Below are 14,076 nucleotides of genomic sequence, written 5' to 3'. Positions count from 1 at the left end.
ACCGATAGAAAATTGAAGAACCGTTATATAAATTAGATTGACATACATCAACCACATGTTTAACCTGAAAATTATGAGTTCTACGGTATACATATATGTTTCACTGTTTCTGAAATAAATTGAAGCATATTTCATTTAAATTTTCTATTATACTAAAATTTGAAACAGATCTTCATTCTCCGCCCCTCCCCCGCAAAAAATGAAGCAAATATATTGTACTTTTGATTTTTTTATCAGTGCATACTCATGCGTATTTCTTTTCATACTTACTCATGCGTATTTCTTTTCATACTTACTCATGCGTATTTCTTTTCATATATGTATATACATGTGCTCTATATATCTTTACAGCAAGTAATAAAATTTTATCTTTTATTTCCAGGGTTATAATGGATCCCGCCGTAAGAGTATGGAAGCTAAGACCAACCATAAGTGCTAATAATAAACCAAGGTGAATATGTTAAATAAGTGCTAAGTGAATTCAGTATTATTTTTAATCATGACGCACAATTTTTCATATTTTACTAAGTACCACATATAGTAAATAACATTTTTTCGTTTTTTTACCAAGTGCTTCCTACCATAATAAAATCGTAAAAAAAAGACACAAGAATGAATTCTTACGTAAAAATAATGTTCTATGAAGGAATACATATGAACGAAACTTCCGCTGATGATGATGTGTTATTACGTGTGGCAGAAATTGCGCGACAAAATAACAATTATAGCAACTCTTCCACTGAAGACAACAGTGATGGTGAATATATCTTTGACAGGATAGACGTCAGGGCGACTTTTATTGCTCTGTATTCCATCGTATTCTGCTGTTGCTTCTTTGGTAAGTAACACTATTATAAAAATAAAGTAATAAAGTTAAGGCAGAAGTGTTAAAGGTCTTCCCTACAGAGAAATTAAACTACCGCTAATTTTGGAGTTTTTCTATAATATCTTCAAAACAAATAAAAATATTGGAAAAGCAGAAACGTAGTGACTACAAAATACGATTTTTCATGTGATACCTTCACCTATCTGCTTTTGCTATGCATCTATTTACAGAACTCGCAAAAAGTGCTAAATCTATATACAGTTGCAAATCGAAAGCAAATAGATGAGTTGTGATAACGGTATCACATGCAAAATCGTATTGTTTAGTTCACTACGTTTCTGCTTTGCGAATATTTTTATTTGTTTTGAAGATATTACAGAAAAACACTAAAATTAGCGGTAGTGAAGACCCTTAAGTGATTATACCGGAAGTATCAAAAGTCAGAAACAATAGGCTAACTCCGTTTATGAGAAAAGATAGAGGAAATATGGAAGAAGTCCAAAGGTTTGGGAATTAAGTTGTTTTCAATCTAAAATGGTGGGTTATTTCTAATTGTAATAGCCATTTAGGTCCCGTATTTATTAAACGAAAGAAGTAATCTTTCAATTCCAGCAGGTTGTTGAAATAGAATGTAAAATCACGGAGAAATCACAGAGAAAATATCACGAGGAGTGATCAAAAAGTTAGGTTACAAATAATGCAGTGAAACATATATATATATATACTAGGCGATCGTGGGACGAGGATGGCGAGGTCCCTATGATAGATTCAAGCCTCATTAAAACCTTAGCAGGAAGTATGAGTGTAGTTTCAAAATCTCCTCTCCTCTCCTCTCTATCACTTGGACCTCCTGTTCTCTTCAAAATCAAACAACTTCTTCTTTGTTCAACTATTTCTCTGGACATCAAATTAACGTTTCCATGAATACGAAACATAATCATCTCCAGGATTTCAAGTTCTTTTGTGTCAGAGAACAAAACAGGATCTTTCCCGATCTTTTCCTTTCGATTGTCTGTTTCTCCTCACACCAATTACATCTGCCAGAGAATTCAACTATTATGATAACGTAAGAGTGGCTTCTACAATTTCACAGGTTTTACCTTTCCTAGATCCAACCCAAGATGTGTCAACTTCTGTGATCGATGTTTATTGTTATATGTTGAGCGGATACATAAACGGTAACCGACATTCGAATAATTAATCGACCGTTTTTAATCTGCCCTACAATATATATTATGTCTTCGACGAAGTTTTGCTGATGATGCTGTACAATGTTTCGACATTCAAGTACGGTGACATACATCAATATTGTGATGAAAGGATATTCCAGTCACAATTGATCTTCTTCCCTTATGCTGATGATGGACACTATTACTTAGATTTTTGGAATCAACGACATAATAGAGTTGGAATATAATCGACTCGTATAGTATGGCAGATAACACACTCATCGAAAAATTTGGATTAACTAATTAACAAATTGTATCACAGAGCAAGACCTGGATAAGCAATGCAACTAACTTTTCGACTGACCCTCTTAATATATTAGGATATTATTTTTTATATATAGTTTCATATCGGTGAGGTACTTGTTACATCGTGGGATGTGTTTGAATATTCCCTTCTGGTAAAAATGGTGTCCTTGCATGTTCAGTCACATTCCTATTTTCAATTTATTTGTTATCTTTACCCATAAAAGAGTTGGCTTTTAAAAGACTTTTAAAACATCCTTGCAATTTATATTATGTTCATCAGTGTTTGTTAGTTGAAATTTAATGACGTTTTGCAGCACTTGGGCTATACAGGACGTGAGCCTAAAGTTTAAGATAGAATCTCAACTCAAACCAAGAATCGAACTCAAGACTATGTGCACCGTACATTCATCAATAGAATACAGTTTGAAGAGTTTTGTTATCCTCTAGTGTTCGAAATTTAAAAGAAAAATACAAACACATAATATTGTTTTAAACACATACCAAGGTCACGTTAGTGATAGAAATTCAAATATATTAAGAACACATTTAAACGTCACACTTATACGTGGACTGGCAACATAAATTGCACAAACTTGTAATTAACTTACATTGACAGTTATAATACAGGTATTAGATGTAATTCTTTGCGCTGTAGTATAATTGATCCCAAACCTGTGTTAGACCTCGTATAATGCGTGAGCAATCTCAATCTCAGTTGTCCCAATATTGTCTGCCGGCAAGGGAATGTGTATACTTTTCGTGGAGGTACTTTCACCATGAGATCCGCTAAGGGCACCTAAATAGGTTATAAAATGTTCATTTTCCTGAAAAAATTCCGGAAAATGCCCGAATTTTGCATCATGAAAGCACTGTGTAGTATTATTCGAAGTAATAAAACATTCCAATTATAATAAGGTAGGAATAACTAACTAACTAACTAACTCTATGGCCTATGGAACCCGGAGGTTCAGTGCCGCGTTCACAAAAGCTCTCCACTGACTTCTATCCTTAGCTAATTGCATCCAGTAATAAGGTAGGAATAACGAGTCTAAATTAAAAAATGAGCAGCACCTTCCTAGTCTCCAAAGGGATGTTTGAAAAAGAACTCCCTAGTTTTAATGTGTCCTAGAATCTGTACAAAGTGGCATACACTATTCTAGTTTGTGGTGTTTGATTCATCAACTCTTCAAGTTTGGCTCCCCTGCAGTTGGCAGGTCTGCTTGACCTTGAGACGGCACCAGTGCTGTTTTTTTCCCTATGTTTCCTCAGTTCAGTCCAGGCAGGCGTGCAATGCAGAGCAACTTAGCAACAATGTGTACTCCGCAACAGAAAGCGCAGTGTGTTATTTGGCATGAGAAAACTGAGTCAGTTATAATAGTGCAATGTAATTTTAGACGTCAGTATGGTGGCGAACCACCTACAAGAAAAATTTCCGTCATTGGTTAAAGTTTTTGAGGGAAACCGGTAGTGTTTTAAAAGCAAAATCATCAGGTAGACCGAGAACTTCTGAAGATGTTGTTGAACAGATCCGTGTTACTACCAACATTAAACAAAACTTGAAGGAATTCTCTTTCATTATATGTACTCATTGATGTAAGTTTCCATTAATTTCCAAGTTAAATTTATACTTAAAACTAGGGACTTCTTTTTCAAACACCCTATACTGTGATTTTAAAAGGACATCATTAAAATTATTTCTATACTTTCTGCTCGTAAACTTTCCAAACTATTTTTCATATTTGGAAAACAGATTTTCTTTTTGCTCGTTAGTCGCATGAAACTACGTATAACGAGTGGAGCAGACGGCGGACTATTGTCATCGCTTTGCAATCAAGAAGTTCCTTCTTTGAATCTCAAGACCGACTGACTGAGGAGCGTTTCCTTAAGCTTCAACGGACAAACTCTGGAAGTACAGCTTTAAATATGATACAGGGATAAACAATTTATTTTCAAAATACCTTCACACGTTCCATTCCTAATTGTTTCAAGTGGGAAATACCTTCTCAAATCTAGCCAAATATACAATGTAGCCAGAGACAGATTTAAGTTTGATGAAGCCCTAAGCTTTGAAGGTAATGGGCCCTTTATATGTCCAGCTATGCAACCAGTCCTTGCAGAACATAGGGACTCTATATACAGAAATGAGCAAACGAGTGATATTTTAGGAAACAGCTAGAAGAAGGAGGGCTCTATTATTTGCATCATAGGAGCCTACACAGCACAAATTATTGTTGCTGTTTGTAGGTATTACTTTTTTTTTATCTTACAGTATATTTTGAAAGTGTACATCCAGTTCTATTTTCCTTTAAATTTTTGGGCCCCCCGAGAGAGTGGGGCCCTAAACTATAGCCTGTTTAGCTTATACGTAAATTCGACACTGAATGTAGCCTTCGAAAATTGATTCAATGTGAGCGCCAATATACAATTACATTGACAGGAGACACATATGACTACTGCCTCTATGCTGAAATTTTGACTTTTATGTGCTGCTCGTGCATAATATGTCGTACCTCTTTGCATTTCATCTATAATAGTTTACTATATCAGCTTCTGTGGCTGGTATTATAAATCAATGTTTCAATCACCTCTTGGTAAACATAATGGGATTTACGCAGAGTCGTTTTGACGTATGATTAGCGTCATAGTAAAGGCCTGAGTACTGCAGGAAACATGTGTTAGTCAAACTCTTTAGTATTGCTCTAATCACGCGTCAGAACGACTCTACATAAGGCCCAATACATTTTTAGATCTTTTCTTCGATATTTTTTTTATATCGTGTTAATTTTATTTTATTTTCTGTAACAAGATTAATTCAGCTACAGCTGTAAATAAAGAAGGATAAAATAGAACCACGTATCGCTGTATGACATTTTAAAATTGCAACGTTTTTTTATTTTCATATCCTTGATCTCTTGATCCATAATTGTGTCAGTAACTCATATCCCATATATTATTAACATGCTGTTAAGCAGAGATTTTTCTTTCAAAATATTGACATCATGCGGTTTTTAAATCCATATCTCTACATTTACAAGTAAGGAAAACCATGTTCCATTATATATAAATTTACATTTAGTTGAAGTTTAATAGGTTATTAACATGAGTTTCCTGTTAATACTGCCATCAGTCTGGTGTATACGGACGCTGATTCATATCAATTAGTACGTGTAAACTTTTCTTGTAACTTACAGAATACATATTCTTGAATGAATGAGTTCGTATTTCCGTGCTCTACACCGATCGATATGGCTATGTGGAGAAACAAGAATGTGAAATTATTCTTTATTACAGTTCAAAACTTCGTGTTGTATAAGAAATAACATACTCTCTATCATAACATGAGAAATTTCACTTTCTTTGTCGTAAAAAAAAAAAAATACATAATAACAATCAGATGGTAATCTTTCGATGGCCTTGATAAACTCGTGTCACGAACTCTGAATCATGCTAACTTTTGAAAGGGTAAAAGTAAGGTAATTTTGATTCAGCAAATCATGATGCTTATACAGAGTAGTTCGAAGTGTGGGAACACTGTAATAAGTGATAAATGCTGCGTAACAATGTTGGTAGGAAACAGGAATGGCAGGAAGGGGGGGGGGGGAGAGTGTGTTTAAGGACACATCAAAATGGCGTCCGCTATCTTGAATGCTACGCAATTGTCTTAAATGGAAATCAGAACATGTGATACGTCATTTCTTTAAGCACATTTTTGTAGAAATTGAGTGGAATTAATGTTTCCTCTAGCGCTAACAATTACGAAGTTATTACTGTTTGTTTGTATTCATTGAGATAATACAAAGAACCAACAGCACTGACTTTCCAAAATTTATGTGGGTGCATATCAATGGCGCGATGTATTAATCTATATGTTTTCAGGGAAGTTTCGATATTTGATTGATTTATTTTTAGATAGAATCTTTTATGAACACTGCCATAGTAAAATATGATAAAGTTAAATATGCCGGTACTATAAGTTGGAGCTGCCTAGCCCAGTCTGTAACACGGCTGACTTAAATGCACGAGGAACGGGTTCTAACCCGGCTCCAAACTAAAAATCTTGTGGGTGCTCTGCACACCACCCAAGATTATTTGTGTGGGTGTTGAAGCCCCGGAGCACCCACATAGTCGGCGCGCATGTAAAGAACTAGAGATGCCCTTTTCTAAGTCGCAATGTTGATTCGAGCGTGCTCTCGATTGTAGAATTCGATTCGAGATATCCTCTCCCAACATGACGTATTCCGCAAGTTTCAGTCAGCGTATAAATAATAGGGGGCCATGCCTTTAAGTAATGGTGGGGACTCCACAGTTGGTAGCTCTTTAATTTGTAATACAAAACCATAGGCAACGCTACATGTGAGAAGTACGTAAACCTCACAATAAGCCACAATAAACCTTACAATAAATTACCGTGGGTTTTGAACAATATGAAATGTTACTACCCTTTATGTTATCCGCTCTAGCTTTACAACACTAAATCGGAAATTATTATTTTAAAAGGTAAATCGCAGCGTCTGATTTTTCACTAACAAATTCCATCAAAACAAAAGTAATTATATAATATATACGAAATATCAATTTTCAATTTGGTAGAATCGTCGGCACAATTTCCACCAACTCATATAGTTCAATAAATAAACAAATATAATAATAGATTGACAATTCTCTAGGTAATAAGTAGCCTTTACGAGCCTTTTGTCAGTGTAAATACAATGCATATACCTATTCACCCAATGTTAATACAAGTGTACAACCACATTATATTATTCACTGTTACAGGGTAAAAGAAGGAAGAAAATGGCCTATCTTAGACATATTATGAAATTCCAAAGAACGTTGATTTTTTCGTCGTAGAATGTTTCCTAGGAAAACAGACAATCAACAATAAAACAGATATAAATTACTATGGAGTTTTACGTGAAAAACACCTCTTTATCCTCTTCCAATATGGCGGATAGATTTGATGTATGCGAGTTCGATACCATCAAAGATCTCGCATCAGGGCGTCTCTAATCCTTTATATTATCTCAATGTTAGATAACTTACTAGAAGAAGGTTTGCTTGACACATAGAGAGCGCATTGAGATAGTGGTGATCTCTGGAGAATGAAGCATCAGCTTGGTTACAAACAATGTTAACCACTGTCATCTGGAAAGTACTCCTATCCAGTAGCGTAGCCAGGATGTATGTTTGGGGGGAATGCTGTTATAGGTACACTCATGTCCAAAATTATTGTCGAATATATATAACTGCCTTCTTGTAAGAATAACATTTGATAATGATTTTGCAGGGTACTTTTAATACTGATACTGTGTGTATAATCGGGAAATGTATATTTCTGGTAAATTTCATAGGAAAAGAATTATAAATACGAAAACTAGAATGAGTAAAATAAAATGTTGCTAAATGGACGAGAAAATTTTATTTTCGTTTTTTTGTTCTTATTTACTGCTCTTTTGACATGAAATTTGCCACATACATATCTTTTCCGATTATACACATACTAACATTATAAGAAATACCGGGCGAGTTCGTTATCAAATTATATTCCTACACTAACATATTTCTAGACATGCGACAATAATTTTGGATATGGGTGTACACATAGAAAAATTACAAACAAAAATATATAAACATAAAAATACATTTAAAAAAATTACAAACATCGAAGTACCAAAGTATATTGCCAGACCTCTCTGGGGGGGGCGGCCCCTCTTCCCCCTACCCTACGCCACTTCTCCTATCAGCAATGATACTGTGTTCAAAGTGCTGAAGAAATTTTAAGAAACAAACTCTATGGCAAACTGGTAGACCACGCACCGCAACAGACAAGAAAACTACTGTGGTAGCAGTGGCGTATTTACGATTTTGTTTCGGGAGGGGCTTTGCTAACTTTCGGGGGGGGGGCTTTGCCTGAAAATGTGAAAATTCTGCAAGGTATTTCATATACTTTACTATAGTAAGTATGATTTCGGGGGGGGCTTAAGCCCGGAAGCCGCTTCCCCTAAATACGCCACTGTGTGGTAGTGTTGGTATCATTAAGTAAAAGTTCCAACAAAAGCATACGCAGTGTACCCCGTGAAAATGATATTAGTCACCTTATGTCAGTGAATAAGTGACACACTTTATAAGCTGCAACTTAACTAACACCTTACAAAAGATGACCACAATGTTGATGGGTTTTTGGCGCATGTTAGAAACATGACTTCTGGTCATCACTGTTATAAGACAATGAGTCATTCTTTAACTTTCCCCAGCACGATTGTACTCCAATCCCTCAACGATACCTGTGCTCGTGAGTATCTCGTTTAAACGATTATTAATGTCTGAATTGGTCGATGAGGTGCTGTGGAGAAGTCCCATTGCTCCTCCTGACTGCTACCTGTGGGGCTGTGCGGTAAAAAATTACGGATATTCAGCATCTCAAGAAGCGAATGGTAGACTCATTTTTCAACATTACAGCCGAAACTTCGATCAAGGTTTTGCGTACGTAACTGAAAACTCAGAATCTAACTGAAAATCGACTGAAATGGGGTACTTATTGAACACATCCTGTAACAATGTGTGTTCCTTGATGTCGGACTAACCTCTTTGTTACGAGCACGTCAAGAATGAATAAAGAATCATTACTTCGTAATGGTTAGCGCTAGAGTAAACACAACAGTGCCATTCAATTTCTATGAAAATTTGCTATTGAAATGACATATCGCGTGCTATGGTTTTCATTTATGAGAACTGCATAAAATTCAAAATGGTGAACGTCATTGTGATGTGTTCTTAAACATTTTCCTTCATCCCTGTCCCCCAACTATATTGTTCCGTACGTTATATGTATCAGAATTTACCACTTATTAGGATGTTTGCCAACTTACTCTGTAATATCACCTAATTAACAGTTATTAACTCAACACAAAGTTGTATTTTTCAAATTGTAATACATACAAGTTCTGTCCAGAAAGAAATCATACTTTATAAATATAATAGATTGTAGAAGTTATGATCATATTCAGATTTACCTCGTACAAAATAGTTCCCTCCACTCTTAATATCGTTCCTAGCACGTCTTGCAGTGCTGGAACGCATTTTTGAATAGCCTGGAAGTCTCGTAGTAAGGCTTTTGTTATCTCTTCTACGGATTGGAAATAGTGACCTTTCGGGCTGGATTTAAGCTTGGAGAATACGAAAAGTCTGCAGAGGCCAACTCTGGCTAATAGGGCGGTTAAGGTACAACAGCTGCATTATTCTTCGTCACAATATTTAAAATGAGGAGTGCAGAATGGCTATGAGCATTGTCATGGTGCAGCATCCATGTTACATTTTTGCAGACTTTTGGTCTCTTCATCCTCACAGCCTCCCTCAAACGTGTCATCATTTCTAGATAATACTGTTCATTGATAATTGACTAAGTAGTACGTAATGTGGGAATGAACACTCACAAAAATCAAGGAGGTTAATAATTGTGATATTAATGTTAAGGCGACTCTGAAGTATCTCAGAGAGACTTTTGAACCCAATGGGATGTCTGTTTCTTAATTTTAACGTCAAGTTCGTAGATTCAAGTCTCTTGACATGTTGTGATGTTTAAAAGAAACTGTCGTCTTTTATTACACAATTTCACACAATATCTTCACATATTTCTACACATGCTTCCGTGTGTTAATAGTGCAAATTTTGCAACATGATGCATGTTCAATATTTTAACTAAGATCATAAGCCAGAACAATTTACTGATTTGTAATTATTCATTGTAGTTTTGGAAATTCAAGATTACTAATAAAACTCCAACTGACCAAAGCAGTATATATATTTTAAGATAATATATTTGTGTTACATTTTCGGCTATGTAACATAGCCTTCCTCAGACACATTAGTGATTTCTATTTCCTCTGCTACTTATAGGACGGCCAAACGACGATCATTTTCGTACAAAATTATGCGCTTTCCGGATGTGAACTACATTACATGGTGTCTATGGCTATGCAGAGTTTGCTTTCTCTTTGCTTTGAAACACTGAAACCTCTCATAACACTGGTTTCGGTTGAAATATTCTAACTCATACACTACCTGCAACATATCGCTTAATTGGAAACATGATGCATGTTCAGTAATTAAACCATGATGCATTACGTAATCCTAGACTGTTTTTTTTTAATTTTTTGCTTAAATATCCACAGATATGGATCACAACTTCACTGCTACACTCGTAGTCTTACAATGACACAAAGTAGAATAATACAGTCACCGTTAGAAAGCTTATAAAGAATACCACAACACGGCGCGGGAGAACAGCAAGTCAACAACAGTTTTGTTGATCGTATTTTTTGAAAGTTCGATTTCTATCTAGACAAATCTCGTATTTACTTACAGTGTTTGAAGTGAAAAAAAAGCAGAGGCGGTACGATTTTGACTCAACATATCGACTATTTAAATATTATCTTCATCACTGAAAAACCAGAAACGGTATGTCCTCAACACTGAAAAACCAGAGACGGTAGGGCATACTACTGCATACCGTCTTATTTCAAGCACTGGTTACAATATTTATCTATCGAAAATTTTACACGTCACATCACTGTGTTTTAGACTCGTGTTAACCATATTCCTCATAATTTAATCAACCTTTTTTAATTTCGTAAATAATCGTAATTATTTCACATGTTGTATCACACGTGTGATTTTAAGCTATATTAATTTTAATTTTGAAACAACCTTTCAACATAAAATTTATTTGAGATTGACACTGAAATTAATAAACGAAAAACACAAATAACAAACATTCACATATTTTCCAATGTGTTAAATTGTTTAATATTTTATTTTTTCAGTCGTGTCCTCTTCGACTTCCTTAATTGTTTCTTTAAATTATATTTTAGAAATATTCTCTCTAGACGTAACGATGGAATGCGAAGAAGAAAAAATATTTTATTTTTAGTTTCGTTTCTGTGATTTTAAAAGTGCCAAAACAGTTTGGGAGAGTCTACATTGTGTACGGAGAAGACGCTATTACTGAAGAAATACACACAAATGGTGTTCGCGCTTCTTTGTCACACAATCTCCGCGATTCGGCTGACCTGTTCAATTTAATAAGAATCGTTTCAACAAGCTCATGCACAAGGTTTTACGTCAATCTATTACGACATTGGCCCACAAGATGAAATCTTCTTATCTATCGCCATTTGTTACTTTCCTGATGGATCATGTTAAAAAAAAGAAAAAAAAGAAAAGAAAAAACTTTGTATGTGAAAGTTCACAGTCTGAACAAGAGACATACTCCAGCATTTTGCTACTTTAGTCGCCAATTTGTTCGCTCAACAAATGGTTACTAGCAGACACAAATAATGATTCTTTACTGCATTATCACTGGAGATGAAACATTCTGGTTTTACATAGATGCAGCAGAGCAGGAGAGAAAGGAATAACTGAGCCTCGACAAGCAGACAACATCTCAAACCAAGTCAAACTTATTCTGCCTAATTTTGGAATCCTAAATAAGGGTTCTACACAGTGTGATGTTCAACAAATGCACTCTTCTAATGAGGCAATTCAGCAGATACTACCAAACTAGCTTCTTAGATCCAACAATACGTGGCTAGACATCGTTTATAGAAAACAATAGCTCGGTTGATAATTTCTATTGCATTCACTGTATTCACTTAATTTAACACTTTTAAAGTATCATCTTTTCTGAACAGTAATCAGCAATTTTGGAAGGTATTTTGTTCAATAACGACATGAAGTTGAAACTATAACTAATACATTCTTCGAAACAAATTCGCAAGTCATGGTAGAGCTAATTTGAATTCAAACCAAAGTAACAAATGTGACACACTGCGATATAATTTTCTCAAATAGGATTCATGCGATTTTGTTGATGTTTAAAATTTCATTAATAATTCTGATATAAGGAATAAATCATTTATCAATATTGTAATCTTTTAAAAAGAACTCAAGATGAAACATATAATTCATAGATTTCATAGAGCAGAACAAAAATATATGGTTGAATGTAAATCCTCATGCACGATTTTTGAGGAAATCGATTAAAAATGCATACTGTACGATTACTACGTCGACTATTAAAATGAAACTGTTTCAGAAATACACATTAATTAAGCATAAAATTAATGTACATACATTAATTAAACACATATTTAATTAATCCTGCAATATACATTAATTAAGCATAAGCATTAATGCATGTTTAAAATTAATGCTGTATGATTACTACGTCGAATATTAAGGCGAAATTGTTCCTGAAATACACATTAATTAAACATTTCATGCAAATACATTATTTAAGCATATAATTAATGAACATACATTAATTAAACACATATATTAATTAAGCCTAAAATATACATTAATTAAGCATAAGCATTAATGCATGTTTAAAATCAATGCTGTATGATTACTATGTCGAATATTAAGATGAAATTGTTCCTGAAATACACATTAATTAAACATTTCATGCAAATACATTAATTAAGCATATAATTAGTGTACATACATTAATTAAACACATATATTAATTAAGCCTAAAATATACATTAATTAAGCATAAGCATTAATGCATGTTAAAAATGAATGCTGTATAATTACGATGTCGAATATTAAGGTGAAATTGTTCCTGAAATACACATTAATTAAACATTTCATGCAAATACATTAATTAAGCATATAATTAGTGTACATACATTAATTAAACACATATATTAATTAAGCCTAAAATATACATTAATTAAGCATAAGCATTAATGCATGTTTAAAATTAATGCTGTATGATTACTACGTCGAATATTAAGATGAAATTGTTCCTGAAATACACATTAATTAAACATTTCATGCAAATACATTAATTAAGCATATAATTAGTGTACATACATTAATTAAACACATATATTAATTAAGCCTAAAATATACATTAATTAAGCATAAGCATTAATGCATGTTAAAATGAATGCTGTTTAATTACTATGTCGAATATTAAGGTGAAATTGTTCCTGAAATACACATTAATTAAACATTTCATGCAAATACATTAATTAAGCATATAATTAGTGTACATACATTAATTAAACACATATATTAATTAAGCCTAAAATATACATTAATTAAGCATAAGCGTTAATGCATGTTTAAAATTAATGCTGTGTGATTACTACGTCGAATATTAAGGTGAAATTGTTCCTGAAATACACATTAATTAAACATTTCATGCAAATACATTATTTAAGCATATATTTAATGAACATACATTAATTAAACACATATAATAATTAAGCCTGCAATATACATTAATTAAGCATAGCATTAATGCATGTTTAAAATTAATGCTGTATGATTACTACGTCGAATATTAAGATGAAATTGTTCCTGAAATACACGTTAATTAAACATTTCATGCAAATACATTATTTAAGCATATAATTAGTGTACATACATTAATTAAACACATATAATAATTAAGCCTAAAATATACATTAATTAAGCATAAGCGTTAATGCATGTTTAAAATTAATGCTGTATGATTACTACGTCGAATATTAAGATGAAATTGTTCCTGAAATACACATTAATTAAACATTTCATGCAAATACATTAATTAAGCATATAATTAGTGTACATACATTAATTAAACACATATATTAATTAAGCCTAAAATATACATTAATTAAGCATAAGCATTAATGCATGTTAAAATGAATGCTGTTTAATTACTATGTCGAATATTAAGGTGAAATTGTTCCTGAAATACACATTAATTAAACATTTCATGCA

The 14,076-nt window shown here is 33.4% G+C and overlaps 1 protein-coding gene across 1 annotated transcript in view; it reads left to right on the top strand.

Annotated features, from left to right (window-relative positions):
* The first annotated feature begins 474 nt into the window (after window positions 1–474).
* The window catches only part of LOC145679685 (trissin receptor-like), a 79,248-nt gene continuing 65,646 nt past the window's right edge, over window positions 475–14,076 (top strand). The window contains exon 1 of the mRNA XM_081750260.1: window positions 475–838. Within this exon, the coding sequence (XP_081606386.1) occupies window positions 613–838 (226 nt within the window). The 5' untranslated portion in view covers window positions 475–612. The remainder of the gene's footprint in view (window positions 839–14,076) is intronic.

Source organism: Thermobia domestica, chromosome 2 (assembly GCF_964235325.1).
Source record: "Thermobia domestica chromosome 2, izTheDome1.hap1.1, whole genome shotgun sequence".
Taxonomy (NCBI): Eukaryota; Metazoa; Arthropoda; class Insecta; order Zygentoma; family Lepismatidae; genus Thermobia; species Thermobia domestica.
The sequence above is the reverse complement of the archived record's forward strand: the minus strand, read 5'-3'. Positions and strand labels throughout refer to the sequence as shown.